This window comes from Blennius ocellaris (assembly GCF_963422515.1).
Source record: "Blennius ocellaris genome assembly, contig: SCAFFOLD_415, whole genome shotgun sequence".
Classification (NCBI taxonomy): Eukaryota; Metazoa; Chordata; class Actinopteri; order Blenniiformes; family Blenniidae; genus Blennius; species Blennius ocellaris.
In genome coordinates this window covers 1-15,658 of record NW_027661959.1, presented here as the reverse complement: position 1 = coordinate 15,658, position 15,658 = coordinate 1, and the positions used below count along the sequence as shown (strand labels likewise).

The 15,658-nt window shown below is 53.3% G+C and overlaps 2 protein-coding genes across 2 annotated transcripts; both read left to right on the top strand.

Moving 5' to 3' along the window:
* The first annotated feature begins 375 nt into the window (after window positions 1-375).
* On the top strand, window positions 376-7,919 carry prrc1 (proline-rich coiled-coil 1). Its single transcript, XM_080521989.1, has 9 exons — window positions 376-427; window positions 821-931; window positions 1,548-1,976; window positions 2,310-2,452; window positions 3,745-3,847; window positions 3,992-4,155; window positions 4,625-4,728; window positions 5,783-5,885; window positions 6,370-7,919. The coding sequence occupies exons 2-9, from the start codon at window positions 829-831 to the stop codon at window positions 6,577-6,579; spliced, it is 1,359 nt and encodes a 452-aa protein (XP_080378115.1). The 5' UTR covers window positions 376-427; window positions 821-828; the 3' UTR covers window positions 6,580-7,919.
* A 1,579-nt stretch (window positions 7,920-9,498) lies between these two features.
* LOC308148523 (lamin-B1-like) lies at window positions 9,499-15,613 on the top strand (the record flags this gene model as incomplete). Its single annotated transcript, XM_080521988.1, is given in 3 exon segments — window positions 9,499-10,370; window positions 15,458-15,531; window positions 15,534-15,613. Coding segments are annotated over 3 exon segments (519 nt in total), but the record flags the coding sequence as incomplete, so codon positions are not given.
* Window positions 15,614-15,658: the final 45 nt, after the last annotated feature.

The window sequence follows — 15,658 nt, the reverse complement described above, 5'->3', positions numbered from 1 at the left end:
TGATTTTTTTATTTTTTTTTTATTGCTGGACTTGTTTTTTGTTTTAATTAATTTTTAGCCTCTTTCGTCACTTTTTCCTTCTTTTTGACTTTTGAATCCAGAAGGAATATAAAATGTATTAAATGAAAACTCAACTTGACAAAACCTCCTGTTATTGTTGTTTATGTTTTGTTGTAGCTAAGATCCTGACGTTACACAGGATTCTGATCATTCCGTTGTTCTTATTTTAATTATAAAATAATAAACAAATAAAACTATAAACGTCAACGCTGACTCTTGTTTCTACTCGTAGTAAGTCTATGTGTGTGTGTGTGTGTGTGTCTACGGTCGGGGGCGGAGTCACGTGCGAGCAGACGTGGCAGGACGAAACGTCATCAGCGTGAGACGGAGGTTTGTGATTAGCGGTGTCGAGCTAGTCTGCTAGCAGGTGAGTTAACTGACTATTACGATAACTGACACTGACTAACACTAACCCGGACTATCCCGAACCAGGACCTAGCTAACCCGGGATAAGGTCGACGGGTGGGAGGAAGTGGACTGCGCGGGTTTCACGTGAAACGTCCAGTTCAGTGTGTGTGTGTGTGTGCGCGCGCGCGTGTGTGTCCCGCTGACCCGAGGAAACGACCGCTGTCCAGTCTGCTGGTCTCCAGTCAGTTGGTCTCCAGTCTCTAGTCAGTTGGTCTCCAGTCAGCTGGTCTCCAATCAGTCTCTCGCCAATAAGATTCAGTGTGAATGACGTCATAAAGACTGAGTCTGATCTACACCTCATGAGTTCATGTCGTCTCTCACTGACCTTTGACCTCTGACCTTTGACCTGCAGCTGAGAAGATGATGGAAGAAAGTGGGATTGAGACGACGCCTCCTGCCAGCCCGACTCCTCCACCTGTGACGGAGGTAGCGGTCTCGGGGAGCGGCCCGGCCATCTCCATCGGTAAGACACAACCTGACTCCGTCACCCGACCCTGTCACCTCACCTCGTCACCCGACACCGTCACCTGACTCCATCACCCAACTCTGTCACCCGACTCCATCACCTGACCCCATCACCTGACTCCGTCACCTGACCCCATCACCCGACTCCGTCACCTGACTCCATCACCTGACTCCGTCACTCGACCCCATCACCCAACTCCGTCACCCGACTCGTCACCCGACCCCATCACCCAACCCCATCACCTGACTCCGTCACCTGACCCCATCACCCGACTCCATCACCCGACTCCGTCACTCGACCCCATCACCCAACTCCGTCACCCGACTCCGTCACCTGACCCCATCACCCAACTCCGTCACCCGACTCAGTCACCTGACTGCGTCACCCAACTCCGTCAGCCGACTCCGTCACCTGACCCTATCACCCAACTCCATCACCCGACTCCGTCACCTGACCCTATCACCTAACTCCATCACCCGACTCCGTTACCTGACCCTATCACCCAACTCCGTCACCTGACCCCTTCACCCGACCCCTTTGCCCGACTCCGTCACCTGTCTACGTCACCTGACTCCATCATACAAACTACTAGAAGGTGTTTCCTCTGTTCCAGGTCTTTCCAGCTCTGTGCCCCCCCTGGTGGCCCCTCCTCCCCTCTCCTCCCCCTTCACCGGCACCTCCACCTACCTGCCCCCCCTGGTGGCCCCCCCTCCCCTCTCCTCGCCCTTCACCGGCACCTCCACCTACCCGCCCCCCCTGGTAGCCCCCCCTCCCCTCTCCTCCCCCTTCACCGGCACCTCCACCTACCCGCCCCCCCTGGTGGCCCCCCCTCCCCTCTCCTCGCCCTTCAACTCCACCTTCCCGCCCCCCGTCAGCCCCCAGCCGCCCCCCCTGGTCTCCTCCGTCGGGCCGGCCCCCCCCTCCGGCCCCCCCGTGTCCAGCTTCTCCATGAGCGCGGGTTATGACATCACGCGGGGCCACGCCGGGCGGACCCCCCAGACCCCCCTGATGCCCACCTTCTCCAGCCCCGCAGGTTCTCCAGGTGAGGTCCAGCATCTTATTTTGGCGGGACGTCCCCGGCTTGTCGACGTCTCGGAAACGTGGTACTCTGGCTGCGGCAGCTGCCATCTTTGATATCCCAGAATGCCCTGGGGCAGGTTTCCCAACATGGCATCAGTCAGGAAGCGTCAGCAGGTTCTTCTGCACTTTATTGTGAAGGATTTGCTGAAACTGCAGGTTGAGATGAAAGGAGATGAAAGGTCTGGTTTGGTTCTCTGGACTGAATCTCCTTGTGTGTGTGTGTGTGTGTGTGTGTGTGTGTGTGTGTGTGTGTGTGTGTGTGTGTGTGTGTGTGTGTGTGTGTGTGTGTGTCCAGGTGTGCCCCCCCCCATGGTGCAGCAGCCGGTCATGACAGGAGGACTGGACGCAGCGTCTCCCATCACGTTCCCCGAACAACACGAAGACCCTCGAGAGGCGGCTGAAGGGAACACAGCTGGAGGCATCTGGGGCTTCTTCAGGGTACGTTGAGGGAACTAAAGGAACATGTGAGGGAACTAAAGGAACATGGTGAGGGAACTAGAGGAACATGTGAGGCAACATGGGGCAACATGGTGAGGGAACTAAAGGAACACGTTGAGGGAATTAAAGGAACACATTGAGGGAACGTCAAGGAACATGTGAGGGAACTAAAGGAGCATGGTGAGGGAACATAAAATAACAGGTGAGGGAACTAAAGGAACATGTGAGGGAACATAAAGGAACATGTGAGGGCACATAAAGGAACATGCGAGTGAACTAAAGGAACATGGTGAGGGAACTAAAGGAACACGTTGAGGGAACTAAAGGAACATGTGAGGGAACTAAAGGAACATGTGAGGGAACAGTAAAGGAACATGTGAGGGAACTAAAGGAACATGTGAGGGAACAGTAAAGGAACATGTGAGGGAACTAAAGGAACATGTTGAGGGAACTAAAGGAACATGTGAGGGAACTAAAGGAACACGTGAGGGAACAGTAAAGGAACATGTGAGGGAACTAAAGGAACACGTGAGGGAACAGTAAAGGAACATGTGAGGGAACTAAAGGAACACGTTGAGGGAACTAAAGGAACATGTGAGGGAACTAAAGGAACATGTGAGGGAACAGTAAAGGAACATGTGAGGGAACTAAAGGAACATGTGAGGGAACTAAAGGAACACGTTGAGGGAACTAAAGGAACATGTGAGGGAACTAAAGGAACACGTTGAGGGAACTAAAGGAACATGTGAGGGAACTAAAGGAACATGTGAGGGAACAGTAAAGGAACATGTGAGTGAACTAAAGGAACATGTGAGGGAACTAAAGGAACATGTGAGGGAACAGTAAAGGAACATGTGAGGGAACTAAAGGAACATGTGAGGGAACTAAAGGAACACGTTGAGGGAACTAAAGGAACATGTGAGGGAACTAAAGGAACACGTTGAGGGAACTAAAGGAACATGTGAGGGAACTAAAGGAACATGTGAGGGAACAGTAAAGGAACATGTGAGTGAACTAAAGGAACATGTGAGGGAACAGTAAAGGAACATGTGAGGGAACTAAAGGAACATGTGAGGGAACTAAAGGAACACGTGAGGGAACTAAAGGAACATGTGAGTGAACTAAAGGAACATGTGAGGGAACTAAAGGAACACGTTGAGGGAACTAAAGGAACATGTGAGGGAACAGTAAAGGAACATGGTGAGGGAACAGTATTGGAGGTTCTGGTCCTGGTCCTGGTTCTGGTTCAGGTCCTGGTCCTGGTCCTGGTCTGAGGTCCTGTTCTCCTCCAGGGCGTCGCTGGAACCTCGGTGGTTAAAACGGTTCTGGACAAAACTAAACATTCAGTGGAGTCGATGATCACGACGCTGGACCCGGGGATGGTTCCCTACATCAGTGAGTCCTGCTGCTCCTCCTCTCACCTCCTCCTCCTGCTGCTCCTCCTCTCACCTCCTCCTCCTGCTGCTCCTCCTCCTCCTCCTCCTCCTCCTCCTCCTCCTCCTCCTCTCACCACCTCCTCCTGCTCCTGCTCCTCCTCAGAGTCAGGAGGAGACATAGACATCGTGGTGACCTCAGAGAAGGAGTCCAGTGTGGACGCGGTGAGAGACGCCTTCCAGGAGGTGTTTGGGATGGCCATGGTGAGCGGAGAGCCCGGTCAGTCCAACATCGCCCCGCAGCCGCTCGGCTACGCCGCCGGGGTGAAGGTCAGTGTCCTCGCTGGGGGGGGAGGGGTCAGAGGTCGGGGGGTCAGAGGTCAGTGTCCTCGCTGGGGGGGGGGACAGAGATCGGGGCGGGGTCAGAGGTTGGGGGTCAGAGGTCAGTGTCCTCGCTGGGGGGGAGGGGTCAGAGGTCGGGGGGTCAGAGGTCAGTGTCCTCGCTGGGGGGGGGGGGGACAGAGATCGGGGCGGGGTCAGAGGTTGGGGGTCAGAGGTCAGTCTCCTCGCTGGGGGGGAGGGGTCAGAGGTCGGGGTGTCAGAGGTCGGGGGAGGGGTCAGTGTCCTCGCTGGGGGGGGGTGAGGGGTCAGAGGTCAGGGGGCGCCGAGACTCAACGTGTTGTATCACCTCCAGACTCAGGGGAACGTTTCGTGTGTGTGTGTGTGTGTGTGTGTGTGTGTGTGTGTGTGTGTGTGTGTGTGTGTGTGTGTGTGTGTGTGTGTGTGTGTGTGTGAGCAGGGGGCTCAGGAACGTATCGACGGCCTCCGGAGGTCCGGGGTTCTTCATGAGAAACAGCCGGTCGTCTCTTTGGAAAACTTCATCGCTGAACTTTTTCCTGACAAGTAAGAAACTCTAGTTTTCTGTTAAACCTCAGTTCTCATGGTTCCTCCTCCTCATGGTTCCTCTTCATGGTTCCTCCTCCTCATGGTTCCTCTTCATGGTTCCTCCTCCTCATGGTTCCTCTTCATGGTTCCTCCTCCTCATGGTTCCTCCTCATAGTTCCTCTTCCTCATGGTTCCTCCTCCTCATGGTTCCTCTTCATGGTTCCTCCTCCTCATGCTTCCTCCTCCTCATGGTTCCTCTTCATGGTTCCTCCTCCTCATGGTTCCTCTTCATGGTTCCTCTTCATGGTTCCTCTTCATGGTTCCTCCTCCTCATGGTTCCTCTTCCTCATGGTTCCTCCTCATAGTTCCTCTTCCTCATGGTTCCTCTTCCTCATGGTTCCTCTTCCTCATGGTTCCTCCTCCTCATGGTTCCTCTTCATGGTTCCTCTTCATGGTTCCTCCTCCTCATGGTTCCTCTTCATGGTTCCTCCTCATGGTTCCTCTTCATGGTTCCTCCTCCTCATGGTTCCTCCTCCTCATGGTTCCTCTTCATGGTTCCTCCTCCTCATGGTTCCTCTTCATGGTTCCTCTTCCTCATGGTTCCTCTTCATGGTTCCTCTTCCTCATGGTTCCTCCTCATGGTTCCTCTTCCTCATGGTTCCTCCTCATGGTTCCTCCTCCTCATGGTTCCTCTTCATGGTTCCTCCTCCTCATGCTTCCTCCTCCTCATGGTTCTTCTTCCTCATGGTTCCTCTTCCTCATGGTTCCTCCTCCTCATGGTTCCTCCTCATGGTTCCTCCTCCTCATGGTTCCTCTTCATGGTTCCTCTTCCTCATGGTTCCTCTTCATGGTTCCTCTTCCTCATGGTTCCTCTTCCTCATGGTTCCTCCTCATGGTTCCTCTTCCTCATGGTTCCTCTTCCTCATGGTTCCTCCTCATGGTTCCTCTTCCTCATGGTTCCTCCTCATGGTTCCTCTTCCTCATGGTTCCTCTTCCTCATGGTTTCTCCTCATGGTTCCTCTTCCTCATGGTTCCTCATGGTGACAGAGTAAACGGTGTTTCTCTTGTTCAGGTGGTTCGATATCGGCTGCCTGGTCCTGGAGGACCCGGGTCACAACATCCACATCCAGGTCTTCACTCAGGCCACGCCCCTTCCTCTGGACCTGATCCAACAGGTACCAAGACCACCACACCTCCTTTTGTACAGTCCTTCATGAGACCAGGTCAACTGACCCCATGACCCTAGAGCTGACCCTAGACCCCAGACCTTGACTCCTGACCCAGACCTTGACCCCAGACCCTTTGAACTTGACCTTTGACCCCAGACCCTTTGAACTTGACCTTTGACGGCAGACCCTTTGAACCATACCTTGACCTCAGATCCTTGGACCCAAACCTTGGACCCCAGACCTTTACCTTTGACCCCAGACCCTTTAAACCAGACCTTGACCTTTGACCCTCACATTTCCAAGCAGGTAGGATGTTAGCAAGTGTTGACCGGCCGCAGCGACTGTCCATAACGGCCGTGGCGCTCAACGTTCATATGCTACTAGCGGTTAGCGGCTAAAAGGAGTCTGATAGTCCTGATCCTGGTGGACCGCCTGATAGTCCCGGTGCACCACACTAATCTCCACTCCTCTGTCTTTGTGGCCCCCCCAGGCCCAGACCCTCACCCCCCCTGACTACAGCCTGCGCTGGTCTGGACTCGTGGTCACGGTGGGCGAGGTTCTGGAGCGCAGCAGGCCCAACATCAACCGGTCCGACTGGCACCAGGCGGTGACGGGGACCAGCCAGAGGGACATGGTCCGCAGTGCCGCCATGGCCCTGGCAGGACTCTACAAGCAGCAGCTCCCCCCCCGGACTCTGTGAGAGCCCCCCCCCCCCCCCCCCCCCCTAGCCTGCTGGACCGGCTGGGACCAGCAGGGAGCAGGAGCAACCAGCTGGGACCGGCTGGGACAGGCTGGGACCAGCTGGTGGGTCCGGGGGTCCTCCTCCGCCCGTCCAGACCTCCGTCCTGCAGCTGCGTCCAACCAAACTCGTGTTTTTAGTGTGAAGAAGGTTTGAGTTGATTGATCGGTGATCGATTCTGACCAGGAGCTCCTGATTCTGCTCTCTGATGAAGAAGATGAAGATGATGAAGATGGAAAACATGTTCATTTTCCCCCTTGGCTTGGTTGCTCTGCTCTGCTAGCATTAACTCAGCTAGCATTAGCTCCGTTAGCTTTAGCCCATTTAACTTAAGCCCTGCGAGCTTCAGCTCTGTTAGCTTTAGCTCAGTTAGCATTAGCACTATCATCCCATTAGCCCCCTCTAAACCCCTCCGTGAGCAACCGCTAACTCCCCGTTGGCCCCCTGCTAACCCCCTGTTGGCCCCCCACTAACCTCCCATGTTAGACCCCTCCTACTCCCCCATTAGCCCCACTTACCCCCGTTAGCGCCCTGTAACCTCTTGTTAACCTCTTCTTAACCTCTTGCTAAAGTCCCGTTAGCTCCCTCTAACGTCCCGTTATAATCCTGCTAACGCCCTGTTAGCCCCCTGTAATGTCCCGTTAGCCTCCTGCTAACGCCCCGTCGGCCCCCCTAAAGTCCCGCTAGCCCCCTGTAACCCCCATTAGCCTCCTGTTAACGCCCCGTTAGCCCCCTGTAACCCCCCATTAGCCTCCTGCTAATGCCCCGTTAGCCCCCATTAGCCTCCTGCTAATGCCCTGTTAGCCCCCTCTAACCCCCCCCATTAGCCTCCTGCTAACGGCCTGTTAGCCCCCTCTAACCCCCCCATTAGCCTCCTGCTAACCCCCATTAGCCTCCTGCTAATGCCCCGTTAGCCCTGGGGGCTGGTTTTCTCCTCTGGTTTCACCACCTCACCGATACTTTCACTCCTTCATATCAACTTAACAGGTTTATGGGAACTTTTTAAATGTCGATGTCGGCGAACTCCTGTTTGTTCTGTGGGTGGAGTCGCTGTGGGCGGAGTCAGACACAGAGACAGACTGTTCTCAGTAGAACTCATTAGAGGGACTTTAGAATTCAGGACCGGATCTGTGGATCAGGGTCAACAACTTCAACAATATGAACATCTGATCCTTCAGCGGTCAGTTCGGGTCAAAGGTCGGGTTAGGGTCAGAGGTCAAGGTCGGGTTAGGGTCAGAGGTCAGGGGTCTCCAAGTCTTTTGGGTAAACGTTTGTGTATTCTGTCCTGTAAATGTGCCTTTTTACACAATTAAAGGTGATCTCTGTTTCTGATCTCTGAGTCGATCCAACGAGACCCGGGGGGGGGGCGGAGACTAACTCCTGATCAGCTCCGCCCACCTGCTGGAATGTGTGAATGTAATCTAATTACTTAATGCTCTCTCATTCCCCACAATTTTAAGATGTATAAAATTCCCCAACGTGAAAGAAGCGGTGAAGGCGAGAAGCCCCCGGCTGCGGTGTTGGACGAGCGCAATGTGGGCGGAGTCAACGTTCAGGTACTGGGGGGGGGGGGGGGGGGTCCGCGGCGCATTACTTGTCTGAACTTCAGTAAACGTCAACTCGAAAGGATAAGAAAAAAACCCCGACTTTGGCACCACCGTGCGCTCGGTATCTGTCTTCTGCAGCCTGCTGACGGGGTGGAGGGCGGAGTTGCGTGATGCACCTGAACGCATCACGACAAGCTGAAGAACTGTTGCTGAAAAATAATATTTTTCAGCAGCTGGCTGAGTCGCTGCCAAACTTTTCTTGTTCTTACAGACGACTGCAAGGAGCCTTTCTCTCCGTTTCACCCTCCGGACCGTAAATACCTCGACCGCTTGACTCCGCCCACATTGCTGAACGTTTGTTCCGCTTAATTGGTGAAAGCTGATGACAGGTGCTGTTGCCGTGTGTGTCCAGTGGAGGGCGCCAGTATCTCGCGTACAGAGAAGTGAGCACATTCTGCTGCTGCTTGCCCGAATTGGCAACGCTTCATTTCAAATCAAACTTTTTTTTCCTCCTTCAAATGTTTGAACTTTTCAACTTTTCAGTTTCAAGACGTTTCCTCAGTTTTCTGGTTTTGATGTTTCAGTGTTTTGATTCTCATAATTTCCACCTCTTCAGTCAGTCGAGCTGTTTTTACAACTGTGTTGATGCTAGTTTTATGATATTTACTTAATATGACATGTCATATTATGTTATATATCATATATATTTGATCATAATACCCCACTAACTTCAGAACTACAGTGCTACTCCACTGACCACAGCTGACGCTTCATTCACAACAAACAACTACATGAGATTTTATTTCACCATGTCCACATTTTTCAAACTCTGCCAAAATAGACCTTTAATTTGAAAACTCCGGTGCAAACGTGAGCCAATCAGAAGCCAGAGTTGTTAAGCCCCGCCCACCGGTGGAAACCAATCATTGAGTGGGAAAATCTGTTTGTCAGTCAAAACTGAAAAACAAAACAAGTTAGTTTTTCTTTCCTTTCTGTTTTGCACCAAATTCAGAAAAACAAACAATTGCTTTTTGTTTTACAAAATAAAATAAAATCATCATTCATATAAACGTTTATTTATTTATTTTTTTACACATTTTCAGCAAACCAAAAAGTACATGTTTTGATCACTTTTTATACACTTCCAACTTTTATAAAACTTTATCGGGGGATATGTTTATTGATATTTTTCACTGTAACAGATAAACTGTGTTTTGGGGTGTTTTTTTTAGAGGTTTTTAAATTTTTTGTTGTTTTTTTTAAAGTTTTCTTTCAGTTTCTTTCTCGATGTGCCGTAATAAGTAAAGGCGTGTCGCGTCGCGGGTCGTTTGTGTAACTTTATCGGTGTTTTTGAATGTTTTTCAGTCTCTCTCTTTCTATTTCTACTCCTCTCTTTCTCTCTCTCTCGTGCTGCTCGAGCCAAAATGGCGGCGGTGCAGACACTCCCTCCGGGCCGGGGACGTTACCGGGCGGCGAGGGAGACGCTCGTTCTTATCCACCGGCACACCCCGGCTCCCCGCCGACCGGCCGCTCCAGCCCGGGAGCTCCACCGACCCCGCCCCCCGCGGCCGCGGCCGGCCGCGGCCAACGAACGCACCCCGAGTTAAAGTTGAACGAGCGCATTGCGTCGAGCCCCGCCATTGGCTGCCGGCCGCCCCTCGACGTCACGTCTCGAGCGCCCGCCATGTTAAGCCGGGCCCCTCTTTGATTGTTCCCGGGGAGCGTGCGGGAGCTGCGGAGCGCGTCGGTTAACCGGGACCGGAGAGAACCCTACTTCGCCTCGCCTCTTTTCGGCCTCCCTCCACAACGTCCCGGACGCAGTTCGAACCCGGTTTGGACCATGGCCACGGCCGCCTCGACCCCCGCCGCCGCCGGCGGCGCCGCGGCGCGGAGCGCGTGCAGCACGCCGCTGAGCCCCACCAGGATCACCCGGCTGCAGGAGAAGCAGCAGCTGCGGGACCTCAACGACCGGCTGGCCGTGTACATCGACAAGGTGCGCAGCCTGGAGGCGGAGAACGGCGTCCTGCAGCTGCAGATCAGCGAGAAGGAGGAGGTGCGGAGCCGCGAGCTCGGCGGCCTCAAGGCGCTGTACGAGACCGAGCTGGCGGACGCGCGCCGCAGCCTGGACGACACCTCCAAGGAGCGCGCGTGGCTGCAGATCGAGCTGGGCAGGACGCGCGCCGAGCACGAGCAGCTGCTGCTCAGGTGAGTCCCCGTCCCCCCCCCCCCCCCCCCCCCCCCCGAGAGTCCCGCTAATCCCGGGTCCGAGCGCGAGCAGCTGCCGCCCCAGGTAGGAGCCGCTAATCCCGGCCAGGAAAAAAAAAAAAAGTGACTCCTGCTTCCTGGAGGATGTTTAATCTGGATTAACGTGTACCTGTTCCACACTGGAGCCTGTTTGTTTATTATTATACATAATATATTAAATAAACATGATTATTATAATCATATACAAGCGATATAAACGCTTTATTTTAAATACAACCCATCAGTAAAACACCATTAGTTTGCTTTCAAGGTGTTTTATTGTCATATCACCAGTAAAACAGGTTTCACAGTGTAATGACATTCTTACTTGCCTTCTACCCTGGTGCCGACATACATAAATAAGTATATACACAAAAAATAGAATAAAATAAAATAAATAGAGCAGCGCAAAAAGATTAGTAAGAAAGTGAGATGTGCAAAATGTAAACATGTCAGAAGTCTGATGGCAACATTCACCATTTACATTCCTATATCAGTTTTTATCCTCTTTTACGGGTTTTTATGTTTTATTTCTACTTGTTATATTTGTATTTTATGTAAAGCACTTTTGAGTTGCATGTTTTTTTTGTATGAAAAGTGCTCTATAGATAAAATTTGATTTGAAGTGCAAAACAAGAAAAAAACCGACTTAAACACCGAAAACATTAATAGTTGAGTCGTAAACGATGCTACAAACTGGTTAGCTAACCTTCTGGTTAAATATTAATTTATTTGAGCACTTTAGTGTTCTACACTGGAAGGCGTCTCCAGGAAGCGGGACTCACACTTATGGCACCTTAATCTGTTTCGGCGGTTCACACTCGCGTCAAGAGTCCAGATCAGGACCTGGAAAACATCGTGCAGTCCCGCCCGCTGCCTCGGGGGGGGGGGGGGGGGGGGGGGGGGGGCGCTGTGCCCCCAAAACAAACACTGAAGAAGAAACACAGCTCGTTGATTGGTTCCGGCCCCAAAAAAGAGAAAGCCCCGCCCCCTTTTTAGCCCACGGTGGCTAGGCTAGTTAGCTGGTGGCTAAGGCTAGGTGCTCTCTACTTCCTCACGACGCTACTTTTTTTTTTTTTCTTTCTGCCTCTTCTGATTCGCGCCGTTGGATTTAGTTGTTTGTTTACTAACTACCCAGAATGCATTGCACACTGTCGCATCCTGGAGGGGAGGAGGGGGGGGGGGGGGGGCAAGCAAGCTGACTGGTCGTAATGAAGGATGTGGCAGCTGTGTGTTGAGCAGACAAGTGTGTGTGTGTGTGTGTGTGAGTGTGTGCGTGTGTGTGTGTGTGTGAGTGTGTGTGTGTGTGTGTGTGTGACAGGTGGTAACAGTCGCTTTGCGACATTTGTCCACTTTGTCCTGATGGTTTTCAACTATTGTGTGTTGGATAAACTGTGTTTATGTGGACAGGGGAGTTCACACACACACACACACACACACACACACACACACACCCTCCAGTGGTAGTAAAGCTCCATTCATCAGCCGGTCGGTTCACAGCCGTTCCCTCTGATTGGCTCCACAGCCGATGGCGGCTGGTGTGTCGAGGTTCCGCGGTGTTCTGGGTTCTCTGGGTGTTCTGGGTTCTCTGGGACCAGAACAGGAGGCGGAACTCAACTGGTTTAAATCAAATTAATAATTTATACCAAAACAAATAGAAGTAAAACTGCAGGTTGTTGAGAGAAAAGTTACATGAAAATCAAGTCGTTCAGTGTGTCCCTCAGGGTGTCCCTCAGTGTCCCAGTCTTCAGAGTGTCCCTCAGTGTCCCAGCCTTCAGGGTGTCCCAGCCTTCAGAGTGTCCCTCAGTGTCCCAGCCTTCAGAGTGTCTCTCAGTGTCCCAGCCTTCAGAGTGTCCCAGCCTTCTGTGTCCCTCAGTGTCCCAGCCTTCTGTGTCCCTCAGTGTCCCAGCCTTCAGAGTGTCTCTCAGTGTCCCAGCCTTCAGAGTGTCCCAGCCTTCTGTGTCCCTCAGTGTCCCAGCCTTCAGAGTGTCCCTCAGTGTCCCAGCCTTCAGAGTGTCCCAGCCTTCTGTGTCCCTCAGTGTCCCAGCCTTCAGAGTGTCCCTCAGTGTCCCAGCCTTCAGGGTGTCCCAGCCTTCAGAGTGTCCCTCAGTGTCCCAGCCTTCAGAGTGTCTCTCAGTGTCCCAGCCTTCAGAGTGTCCCAGCCTTCTGTGTCCCTCAGTGTCCCAGCCTTCAGAGTGTCTCTCAGTGTCCCAGCCTTCAGAGTGTCTCTCAGTGTCCCAGCCTTCAGAGTGTCTCTCAGTGTCCCAGCCTTCAGAGTGTCCCAGCCTTCTGTGTCCCTCAGTGTCCCAGCCTTCAGTGTGTCTCTCAGTGTCCCAGCCTTCAGAGTGTCCCAGCCTTCTGTGTCCCTCAGTGTCCCAGCCTTCTGTGTCCCTCAGTGTCCCAGCCTTCAGTGTGTCCCAGCCTTCAGAGTGTCCCTCAGTGTCCCAGCCTTCAGTGTGTCCCAGCCTTCAGAGTGTCCCTCAGTGTCCCAGCCTTCAGGGTGTCCCAGCCTTCAGAGTGTCCCTCAGTGTCCCAGCCTTCAGAGTGTCTCTCAGTGTCCCAGCCTTCAGAGTGTCCCAGCCTTCTGTGTCCCTCAGTGTCCCAGCCTTCAGAGTGTCTCTCAGTGTCCCAGCCTTCAGAGTGTCCCAGCCTTCTGTGTCCCTCAGTGTCCCAGCCTTCAGAGTGTCCCTCAGTGTCCCAGCCTTCAGGGTGTCCCAGCCTTCAGAGTGTCCCTCAGTGTCCCAGCCTTCAGAGTGTCTCTCAGTGTCCCAGCCTTCAGAGTGTCCCAGCCTTCTGTGTCTCTCAGTGTCCCAGCCTTCAGAGTGTCTCTCAGTGTCCCAGCCTTCAGAGTGTCTCTCAGTGTCCCAGCCTTCAGAGTGTCTCTCAGTGTCCCAGCCTTCAGAGTGTCTCTCAGTGTCCCAGCCTTCAGAGTGTCCCAGCCTTCTGTGTCCCTCAGTGTCCCAGCCTTCAGTGTGTCTCTCAGTGTCCCAGCCTTCAGAGTGTCCCAGCCTTCTGTGTCCCTCAGTGTCCCAGCCTTCTGTGTCCCTCAGTGTCCCAGCCTTCAGTGTGTCTCTCAGTGTCCCCGCCTTTAGTGTGTCCCTCAGTGTCCCCGCCTTTAGTGTCTCTCTGTGTCCCCGCCTTTAGTGTGTCCCTCAGTGTCCCCGCCTTTAGTGTGTCCCTCAGTGTCCCCGCCTTTAGTGTGTCTCTCAGTGTCCCCGCCTTTAGTGTGTCACTCAGTGTCCCCGCCTTTAGTGTGTCCCTCAGTGTCCCCGCCTTTAGTGTGTCCCTCAGTGTCCCCGCCTTCAGTGTGTCCCTCAGTGTCCCCGCCTTTAGTGTGTCCCTCAGTGTCCCAGCCTTCAGTGTGTCCCTCAGTGTCCCCGCCTTTAGTGTGTCTCTCAGTGTCCCCGCCTTCAGTGTGTCCCTCAGTGTCCCCGCCTTTAGTGTGTCCCTCAGTGTCCCCGCCTTTAGTGTGTCCCTCAGTGTCCCCGCCTTAGTGTGTCCCTCAGTGTCCCCGCCTTTAGTGTGTCTCTGTGTCCCCGCCTTTAGTGTGTCCCTCAGTGTCCCCGCCTTTAGTGTGTCCCTCAGTGTCCCCGCCTTTAGTGTGTGTCTCTGTGTCCCCGCCTTTAGTGTGTCTCTGTGTCCCCGCCTTTAGTGTGTCTCTGTGTCCCCGCCTTTAGTGTGTCTCTGTGTCCCCGCCTTTAGTGTGTCCCTCAGTGTCCCCGCCTTTAGTGTGTCCCTCAGTGTCCCCGCCTTTAGTGTGTCCCTCAGTGTCCCCGCCTTCAGTGTGTCCCTCAGAGTCCCAGCCCTTTAACTGATCAGATTAAGTGTCCAGTAGCTGTAAGTCGGTCGTCTGTCCTCCCTGGCGGTTGGACGGTGGAAGGCTGTGGCCATGCGAGGGTTAATCTGAACTCTGGACGTCCCGCTGCCGTTTTTGCTCACGTGAGCTGATGTTTGTCAGAGGACGGAGACGAGACGTGCCGCTCCGCATTCCTGCCATACTTTGTCCACTCTAGCTGCAGTTCCGCCTCCGTAATCCTCCCCGAGACAACAGGGACTCCAGCTGGACAACGGGGGACGTCCACCGCTCCGCCTTCACTTCCTGTCGGACATTGTTTGACCAGAGCGGTGGACGTGTCGCTGTGAGGTCACACTCTGCGGAACAACAATGAGAAATGATGATTGTTTGTACAAAACGGTGACGGAAGACGTTCACAACCAAACTGGAAACTTGTTGGGCGGAGACACTGTCTCCCACACTAACCTGTCCCCGCCACGCGCCCCCCTGGTGGACAAAGCAGTGGACCGTCCACGGTTTCCAGCAGCGCCCCCTGGTGGTGTTTGGAGCAACGTGAAGTCCAGAATGATTTTTTTTCAAAGAAGATTTATCAGTTTGCAAAAAATGTCCATCGGTAAACGACGAGGACCAAATGTGAGGATTAGTTAATAACATGACGGGGGGGGGGGGGGGAGGGGGGTCAGAGTGTCGTTGGACCAATCACGTTGGCCAACGAATCGGTTGCCGGAGTGTGTCTGTTGTCATGGCGACCGCCCTAACCCTAGCCGTCAGATGACCGACCGCCATGTGTTTTTTAATTTATTAATTTGTTTAAAGTATAAAAATAAAAACTGACAGAGGCGGATCTAAAAACACTTAGATCGGCAAAAAATGACGTTAAAAAAACCTCCCTTGGTCAGAATTTGACCCCCGGCGTTAAGGCAATCTGTGGAGGTCACATGATGCAACGCCTTTCACAATAAAATGAGTCCAACTTGTGGGAAATGATACTTTAGACACAAAACATTTTTTTTTGCAAATATCTGATTAACTTTAATATGGATATTTCAGAATAGACTGGCAAATCGTTGCAGCTACAAAGGATCAAAGGAAGGAAAGACTTTGATATTTGGTCAGGTTAGGGTGGATGAGGCCCCTCAACTGAAAAGAGCTTGATGCCCCTGGTCTAAAAGAAACGCAGTGTGGTACTGTGACCCCCCCCACCCCCTGTAACCCCCCCCCACGCTCACCAGGCTTCTCTCTCCCCCCGCAGCTACAACAAGAAGGACTCGGAGGCGGCGGCGGCCCAGACCCGGCTCAAGGACCTGGAGACTCAGCTCAACTCCAAGGAGGCATGTTGGCCACGGCGCTGTCGGAGAACCGCGGCCTGGAGGCCTCGCTGGCCTCACTGAGGGAGCAGCTGCAGGAGGTAGAACCTGGGGGAGGGTAGGGGAGGGGGGGGGGGGGGGGCGGG

Bases quoted from the DNA above. Each gene is read 5' to 3' on its own strand.
- prrc1 (XM_080521989.1), top strand. From the start codon at position 829: ATGATGGAAGAAAGTGGGATTGAGACGACGCCTCCTGCCAGCCCGACT. The intron at 1,977-2,309 runs GTGAGGTCCAGC...GTGTGTGTCCAG, and splicing joins CAGCCCCGCAGGTTCTCCAG to GTGTGCCCCCCCCCATGGTG. The intron at 4,156-4,624 runs GTCAGTGTCCTC...GTGTGTGAGCAG, and splicing joins GCTACGCCGCCGGGGTGAAG to GGGGCTCAGGAACGTATCGA.